At 37.0% G+C, this 9,714-nt stretch overlaps 1 protein-coding gene across 2 annotated transcripts; it reads right to left on the bottom strand.

Moving 5' to 3' along the window:
- Positions 1 to 2,223: 2,223 nt before the first annotated feature.
- On the bottom strand, positions 2,224 to 8,574 carry LOC118816483 (C-type lectin domain family 4 member E-like). Of its 2 annotated transcripts, XM_036582886.1 has the most exons (5): positions 8,350 to 8,574; positions 4,125 to 4,658; positions 3,562 to 3,686; positions 2,694 to 2,800; positions 2,224 to 2,595 (listed from the first exon to the last, which is right to left on the bottom strand). In XM_036582886.1, the coding sequence occupies exons 1-5, from the start codon at positions 8,519 to 8,521 to the stop codon at positions 2,445 to 2,447; spliced, it is 1,089 nt and encodes a 362-aa protein (XP_036438779.1). In that variant the 5' UTR covers positions 8,522 to 8,574; the 3' UTR covers positions 2,224 to 2,444. The 2 variants fall into 2 exon arrangements, with proteins under 2 accessions (XP_036438779.1, XP_036438780.1); XM_036582887.1 differs by lacking the exon at positions 4,125 to 4,658.
- Positions 8,575 to 9,714: the final 1,140 nt, after the last annotated feature.

Below are 9,714 nucleotides of genomic sequence, written 5' to 3'. Positions count from 1 at the left end.
GAGACTCTAAACTTGCCTCAGTCAGAGAGCCTCCTCAGGGGGAGACGGCAATCCTTGGTGTGAAAAATGTACCAGAGTGAGATTAGGGAGACCAGAGGCTCTGAGTAGATGAATAGGAGAAAAAGAGGAAATACCTGAGTGCCCTCAACAAGCTGCTGTTTCGTGGACGTAGATATAACAATACAACAAACTATATGACAAACTGACTGTCCGATATTTTTTATCTTCAACATTTTGTAAGATATGTCCACTTTTAAACAATCCACAATGTGTATAATTTGAAAAAACAAAGATTTTGTAAGACAAATAATAGCAAATATTGCAACAGGCAGGGGTCATTTATGGTCCGGTGCCAGCATCTCAGGAAAATTGGTTTTCTTACATGGCCAAATGGAGACAGTCCAACCAACAAAACATTAAATACTGTACACTGTGTTATTTTTCAGACATCAGCCCATCTTCACTACCTTAATGACAATGTAAACATTTTTTTAATCTTCAAGATTTAACTTATCTAGGATGTGCTTATCACTGTTGTCGGAAGAAAAACTTATATCTCCATTTTTGTCGTTTTCAGTTTTTGACATAGTTTGAAAATACATGTTGTCCTTTACATCTTATGTAAATTTTGTGAAGAAAGGACCAAAATAAACGGCCCAAAATGACTTCGAAAAAATTCTGGTTCCATTGACTTAAAAGTAATTAAAAGTAAGGTTTTTTCCTTCTCCTGTAAGTTACCATTTTGGAGATGCAGCGTTATTCTTGTCAAATTAGCTTTACTGATAGCAATTTCTATTGTTTTATACCAGAAAATGAGCTGAAGCAGGACAAAATAGCACACATTTAACTAACTGGGAAGCCAGCAAACATCCAAACTGTTTATTTTATTTCATAATCATCAGACATTCAAAGGTATGCGCTGGTTACATAACAGCTTGTAGCACACAGTAACTCAGAAAATGATCTCTAACAAGCTATAGCAACAGCAGAACTGAACAGCTGTAGTTTGTAACTATTAGTATTTCAGTGTATTATAATAGCAGTGATCAGTCATGATTTCTTTAAAACTGACTTATGTAAAATCAGCATGTGTTGTGTCTTGAAGGCTGGTATGTCAATCAGAATGAACATGCTTCTTAACCACTAAACCAGCATCAGACCAGCATCAGACCAGCATATAATGCATCATAAACAGCATGTTTTAGTATAATGGACTCTAAAACGTTCATGGCATACAAAACTAAGCTGCTACATAGCACCCCACAAATCACTTTTTAGGGATATACAGAGAAAGCCTGTGTCACTATTGTGACACATTTGATAGAATTATCAGTCTATATAAGCACAATAAGCCACCCAAAAGGAGTTAACCATTTAAAAATACACATAAACTGCATGGTGCAAGCAGAAAGCAGTTGAATCTGTACTTCCACACTGCGGGAATAAAACAACAAGAGGAAGTGGCGAGACAACTGAGTGCTCACATTTGGCCAGCAACACTGTAGATTGACAGAGAAGCCATCCTTCCCAACTGGAGACCAGGAGCCAGATTTACAAAACTGTATTAAGGAAGGAAAATCTTCTTATTTCTTATTTTTTAGTTTTCAAAAAAACTTTTCAGAATTTCTTCATTTCCTTCTTAACGTGTCTCCTAATAATTGAAGGAATGTACTGCTCTGTAATGAGTTTAGTGCTGTTATATGTAATCATATGCAGTATTGTGTGTGTCGGTACTGTGATTGTACTTAGAACCTTCTGTTCTGCCTGTTTTTGTTTATCCCTACATGGTCATGTCTTTCACACTTGTCACCTGTCATGCATAGTCTGAGCCTAATCTTGGCATCAGTCCAGCTGTAAAACTGCGTCAGTCCATTGTTTTAGGTATCTGGTACCTGTGCGCAAGAAAGAAACTTCAATTCTCCAGACATACGGCTCCCTGGATTGTGACGGGGTTTGAATTCTTTAGAATAATTATAAAAATGATGGTTATATTCTGTTACAAGTTATATTATTTTCTTAACTTTACGACAGTCTCACACTTGTCTTAGATTGATTTTGTTTTACACTTATTTTGCTGTCATCGGGTCCCGATGTGATTAAACTGAATAACTAGTTAATGTGAATGTGGCATGAATTCTGGTAACCTGTAAAATGTAACATGATATTGATAGTCTACATGACAAATAACCTACATAGCCTACATACACTTTTCTTAACACTTTTCTTCTTTTTCTTAAGCGAATATTTGACATTTTATTTTTTTTTTTCACGAGCATTGCTTGCATGAATTGCATTTCAGAATGTTGGGCCTCATTCACCAAGTTTTTTTATTAAATTTGTTCTTGAGAAACGTCCTAAGAAAATGTTTTATTATACATGTTGATAAATGAAAACTAGTGTTTTGTTTCCTCATCTTAAAAATGAATATAGTTTCTGCTATTCACTTAAATACGTTTCTCACAAATTCCACGTCGTGAATCACCACAGGGAAAATCAGCCCAGGTTGATACTCTTTCAGATCCAGCACCTCTGAAGCCAGTTATAACACAGTCCTCATTGCCTCCAAAATCATTGGGCTCCCCTGTCCACCAGAACCTGAAACACAATAATGACAGTCTTCACTTTTTCACATCAACATCTTCAATGAGCGGATAAGTGCTGCATGAGCAGAGTTCAGTTCAGTAGTGTCTTACCCAGTGGTCAGTGTTGTGTTGTCCACCCATTTCCAGGTCCCCTCTGTTTGAATGTCTGTCAGACCAATCCAAGTTTCACTGCTACCAACTGTTTTGTTGATAAACTCCTGTGATTGTGGTAGCAAAGTAAAAATAACAGTTAAGGAGCAGATTTACAAACATTTTGCATGTTTTAAAGATAAAAGTTTTACTAAATAGGCGCAGCCGCTCTTTAGGGCCTGTAAAAAGATATCGGCTTTTGCTGCTCTCTTGCGCTTTTGGCTCATTGCAGATGCATTTATAGGGCTTTCCCTCTCACAGTGCACAATACTGGGAGGAGATTATTAAAATACCTATTCTGATTTACCAAAACTGATAATAAATACTGACTGTGCGCTTTATTATTTAGTAACTATTTATGTTAGCCGTTAACATTGTTGTCATTGTTGTTGCTGAGATACAGAGAAAAGAAAGTTTACAGGACACATTTATTCATATTACACATCTATTTATGACTGAAAAAAACACTTTTTCTGAAAGCCATTTCATATTATTCTGAATTTGATGAAGGAAATTAAAAATTTCACTTTACTAAAACAGTGTTTTAAACACTGTGGCTTCTGGTACAAAACGTCAGTTATGGATTGATGAACTGTATGTTCATCAAACATCAAACTGTCACATGACAGGATACGTCCAGTAACATGTAACATGTAACAGTGTCATGGTACCATTACAAGTAATCATCAAGACGGATGTCATAAATGTTTGATATCATGATGGCCAACTAGAATACACAGCAAAAAGTAGCTTATGTAGCAGGGCTACTTCGTTATCCTTGTCTGTCTCAGTCTCTTTCTCTCCTCGTCTCACTGGCACATCATCTCACCTGTTCTTCCCTGTTGTTTATGATTACCAGGTCTGCTCCTCTGTCTGTGCAGTCCTGTCTGCTCCCACTCCAGCTCTTCGTTCCAGTAGTGATGTAGTAAAAACTGGAGTTGAAGTATCTCCATCCTTGTTTGGAACATAAGCATAAAGATGAACACATGCTTGAGTAAATGCTGAACACAGTGTTATCATGTCTTCTGATAAAATACTGGTATTTTCATGCTTCTTTATAGAAGGTTTGACCTCCATCTCAACTCTTGTTTTCAGGACTGCATTGTCATTCAGTCTTGTTGTTCTCACTAATTGATTCATTACAAATAACAAATTAGAATTGTTTGAGGCCTGTTCAACTGCTCTGGTTCTCCTGGCTCATTTCTTGTTTACTCTAACAGGATACACCAATGTGGTATATATATAACCTTCTGTCTCGATTTTGTATTTTTTTATTGTCATACTTGAAAACACCAGCTGACCTTTGCCTTTTGTCAAAATTTCATGATGAATTTAACAAAGGTTTTCTGTAAAGTGAATTTATGAAATACTGGTCCACTAATATTCACTTACCAAGTTGCAAAAGCCACGTCTGAAGTCTCTCTCTCTCTCTTGTCAATGAAGTGCTACTGGTCTTTAACTGGTCTCTCTCCATAGTTAGGTTGGTATTTTTCGTCTTTAACTGGTCTCTCTCTGCAGTCAGGTTGGTGTAACTGATCTGTAACTGGTCTCTCTCTATAGTCAGATTGGTGTAACTGATCTGTAACTGGTCTCTCTCCATAGTCAGATTGGTGTAACTGATCTGTAACTGGTCTCTCTCCATAGTCAGATTGGTGTAACTGATCTGTAACTGGTCTCTCTCTATAGTCAGGTTGGTGTAACTGGTCTGTAACTGGTCTCTCTCTATAGTCAGATTGGTGTATCTGGTCTGTAACTGGTCTCTCTCTGTAGTCAGGTTGGTGTACCTGGTCTTTAACTGGTCTCTCTCTACAGTCAGGTTGTCAAACTTAATGAGCAGCACTGTGATTGCAGCCAACACAATAACACACAGCAGCCCCAGACACACTGCAGCCAGTTTGTAATATCTGCTATCTACAGCGTCTCCTCCTAGGGAAGAATGGACACACATATATATTTGCTTTAGTCTAATTTTTAATACCCATAATAGACATTTTGGCCTGGACAGCCTGATCACAAAAGTGTTTCACCTGGATTCTCTCATATCTCATTGTGACTAACAATATTAGGCCACACAAACATACTTCCTAATTTGTGTTTGAATATTTTTATACATACACCTGTTAACACAATGTCTCAATGCAGACTGAGGTAGATGATGTAATGGTGACTTCTTAAATCACCAATTAATTCATTTAGATAGTTTTTTTTACTTGATTTATTTGATTCTGTTATTATTTTTTTTTAGCTAACTCTTTACTGAAGGCCAGCATTTGTAACCATGGTGAAAGAAAATATTCTCAATATATGTTATTTTCCTTTATGTTATTTTCTTATGGTCCAAACCATTTTCATTGTAGAGAGCAAATGGCAGAAAGGTGAAACTGGTCGCACTCTCACCTTGCCCGATCACTTCTTCATTTGTATTTAAATGACCATTTGTCTCACGACCTTAAGGTGATACCATCAACCCCCCCTTATCTCTACCCCCTACATCTCTATTCATACCCCCCGTCTACAACCCTTCCTTACCCCTCCTCAAAGTCTTTTTGTTCTTCCGTCCCCCTTCTTAGTTTATAAGGTTCTTCTAAAATATTCTTGTTAGACTGGACTAGACTAGACTGGTGACCAGACCAGACTGGTGACACACTGATGACCAAGCTATGCCCGTGCATGATTGTCTGCATGCACGTGAATAAGACTAGACTCCTGATAATGCTGATTGACTGCTGATCGACCACGCTGTCCCCATGCTCTGTATGTGGAAATAAACTCCAGTCAATGCCGAAGCTCCAGTCTCCTGACTCTTCTTGCCGAATTTCTAACCATGGCCATTAATATGGAGTTTCCCTTTGCAGCTATGACGGCCTCCATTCTTCTGGGAAGGTTTTCCACATGATTGCGGAGTGTGTCTATGGGAGTTTGAGCCCATCAGGCTAAAGAGCATTTGTGAGGTCAGACACTGATGTTGGACGAGAAGGTCTGGCTAACAATTTCTGTTTTAGTTCATCCCAAAGGTGTTCAGTGGGTTGAGGTCAGGGCTCTGTGCAGGCCACTTCACTCAAACCATGTCTTTATGGAACTCACTTTGTGCAGTGTGGCACAATCATGCTGGAACATGAACGAGGCATATAATTGTCTAAAATGTCTTTCTATGCTGTAGCATTAATTTTACCCTTCACTGGAACTAAGCGGCCCAAACCCTGAACAACAGCCCCAGACCATTATCCCTCCTCAACCAAACTTTACTGTTGGCAACATGCAGTCTGGTAGACAGGGTTCTTCTGGCATCTGTTAAACTCAGGTTCATCCATCAGACTGCCATATAGTGAAGCATGATTCATTTATCCAGAAGACACATTTCCAGTGCTTCAGTGTTCAGAGTTCAGTGGCAGTACACCACTCCAGTCTACACTACCCTTGCAAAAAAGTATACTTTAAGTTCATTTTATTAAGTAAACTTAAGTAAAGTTCAAGTATATTTTCCAAGTATACTTTATATAGTAAGTATACTAATATCGATGTACTGGTCGTATACTTGCAAGTGCACTTTTTCAACATTTCTTGGGAAAAAATTGGCCTACTTTAGCTTACAAAAGTATACATTTAAGTATTCTTTAGGTGTAAGAGTAGAACACTGAGTACACAACTAGATCTTATCTTAATTTAATACTATTTTTGCACTTTAAAGTATACTACTAGGTTTCTATTTAGGTATTCTTTTTTGAAATATTTGAAATATACCTTCAACAGTACTAACTTTAAGTAGACTTTCAGTTAAATAATATGAACACTAGCAGTGGAGTACACATATAAACATTCACAAGACATACTCGACATTAAGAACATATTTGTTTTCTTTATAAATCAAATTTTTCAAACAAATATTGTATTTGATGCCAAAATATAAGATCATAAATCGATATTCAAGATCAAAACAAAACACAACAAACACACACAGTGTTTAGGGAAGTTTGACGTTAGAATTTGTGGCACACAACCTGTCTGAAATCAGTTCCTGGACGCCCACAGACAGATTGTTCTTCTCTAAAATTTACATAAAAGATCAGTTCCACAAATGTACAGAACCCAAACTACAAACCAAATACTTAAAGTTTATGTATAAGGCAAGAATAGCTCAATCAATAGATTAGTATAGGCTAAATATACTTAGATATACTTTTTCTGTTTACTTGTCTGTATAAGCCATGTATACTTACATGTAATTTTGATAGTGTATCTCTCATAAGTACATAAAAAGTAAACTGAAAGCACATTAACTTATTTTTATACTAATAGCACACTTGAATTAACTTTTTTGTAAGGGTAGGCATTGCACATAGTGATCTTAGGCATGTGTGTAGCTGTTCGGCCAAGGAAACCCCTTTTCATGACGCTCCCGATGTACAGTTCTTGAGCTGATGTTGCTTTTAGGGGCAGTTTGGAACTCACAATTAAAGTCACTGAGCTCTTCAGTATGTAGGTGTTGCATAGCCTTATGAATGTTGCCCTTCACTGAAGTGGTTTTACGAATATTAGTTCTGTAACTTGCTTTTATGATGATATGTTTTTCTAATGGAATTTTGTTATTTTACAGATATTTTTGTCAGTCTTAGTTTGATGTAACAGTTGCTGGACACTTATTATTATCACCATTACTGGGCCTCTTAATTTAACAAATGTCACTTTTCACCCCTACTCTTCTCACATAGTAGCTAAAGCTCTCAAAGCTACAAACTCTTGATAAAGTACAAGATAAAGTACAAGATAAAGTACAAGACTCGATCCCTTTTTTCTGCAACTTGCATCTTCAATCATTTTAGAACATATTATGTAAATTTTTAATCTTTCTATTTGATCAGCACATGTGACTCCACTTGATAAGTATAAGTATACTTAAAAGTATACTTATAATAAGTATAGACCAATTTCAAAATAGTCATGTCTATTCAAAACCTAAACATCTTTACTGACTTATCAACTAAAGTCATTTTTTCTGTGTTAACTAGTTTTGGAGAAAAACACAGCACCATATCTGCTACCACACTTGTTTTAAATGATATTCTTACTGCCAAAAAAGAAACATTGTTGATCATTTTCTATTGGTCTCTCCAACACTTTTACAGTTGATTTTTTGCTACTCTTAAAACATATACAAAATATACTACTAGACACAATTATTAGTTCACAATTATGTGTTTGTCCCAGGGCAGGAAAAATCAGACCTGTTACCAGAAACTAAAGGTGTTCCTCAGGGCTAAATCCTTGGACCAGTTTTATTCAATATCTATGTTAAATCACATCACCACTTCCATTGTGAACTGCACAATGCATCTGTATGCAGATGATGCTGTTTTCTCTAGCTGTACACCGAGAAACACACTGGCTTTTGTTTATTTATTATGCACTCATTAGAAAAAATGCCATTGTATGTCACACCATGCTTACTGTAAATGACAGAAATTGTCGAACTCACTTTTGATCACAATCCACTGATATTTGATGCAAAAATTATTGTTTGTTTCAATCTTCTTGAGGAAGCAGTCAGGCGCTTATATTAATTCAAAATATATACACATATCTTTTAAATAAGTGTGAAGAGGGAATTATCTAATCTTACCTGTGGACTGAGTTTGTATGCTGCTCTTTGTGTTGGTGTCCTCCACCTCTATGTTGGGCTTATGGCTTTTAATAACATCTGCGCTCTCATAGATATCCACCACCATCTCAACAAGCTCTCCCCTATCCAGCTTATCATTGTGATTTATACCATTAGAAACACTCTCAGACATCTCTAATCTATAATATAAGACTCAGTAAAACGCTGAATAAGTGTCCACCTGTTTGTGGCTACCACACCACTTTGGGTGGACTTTGATAGCATGGATTATCTACTGTGGTCAAATGAGGAAGTCATTATTGTGCTGCTGTCAAATAAAGAAGTCAGGAGTGTTTCACCTTTTTTGACAATACAACAAGAATTTAAACCTCACTGAATAGATGCTCAGTGGCAATGATGAGTGATATTTATATTTAGTCTAAGTCTTTCCATTTCATCATTTCAGAGAATTCTCTACAGATGTGAATCACTTTAAATGCATGTAATGTTAATGATAGGATCTCTAACAGTGTGATTAGTGCAAGATACATGGGTTGCTCCTGTAAAACCAGCTCCAGTGGCAATTTTAGGAGTGTATACATGGAGTAGCCATTGGGTGGCCATAGCAACTTTAGGGGGTCCAAAAACAATAAACCCAAAAATGCATGTAATGTTCAAAATAGCCCAGAAAACAAGATGAAGTCCTATTGCATCTGCTTCAAATACATATCCTGTGTCATAATTGCTATACCTTCAAGGATTCAGATTAACTGATATAATTAGTGCCTAACCTTTAGTCTGACAGCAGCAAGTTAGCTTTGTCTTTACTCACAACCAAAAAGTTTTAGTAACTTAAACAGTATAATATTGTTGGTGTTCTTAAAAGGTTGGTCAATATAGTGAGAGAAATCACTTGAACTTCAACCAGTTACTCTCACCAATGGCTACTCTCGCCGACTCACCAACTGCCAAGGCGAGGTGCACTTGAACTTCAACAACCTCATTTACTACTGAAGTGCATTTACCACTGTAGTGAACTTATTTTTAATCTTGAAATGATCAAGACTTTTTGGGCAAAGTTAAACATTTTGTTTAAGATACAAAGAGCAATCCACAGGCACCAGGATGTCTGCTGAATATCTGAGTATGTCCCCCACAGGGCTCTAAGGACACTGTCCCAACCCCCTCAGTTGGGGGGGGGGGGCTTACCTCAGAACTATCTTCCCTCTCAAATGACCCAGTAGGTCTGGAGACATTTTGGACTTAACAAAAGTAAATTCTGGACACACACACACACACACACACACACACAAACTGGTTTCTATGTTGGATGGGGACCAAGTTTCTGATCATCACTTGCGGGGACCACCCTTTCTAAAGGTCCTA

Source organism: Colossoma macropomum, unplaced genomic scaffold, assembly GCF_904425465.1.
Source record: "Colossoma macropomum unplaced genomic scaffold, Colossoma_macropomum, whole genome shotgun sequence".
NCBI lineage: Eukaryota > Metazoa > Chordata > Actinopteri > Characiformes > Serrasalmidae > Colossoma > Colossoma macropomum.
The sequence above is the reverse complement of the archived record's forward strand: the minus strand, read 5'-3'. Positions and strand labels throughout refer to the sequence as shown.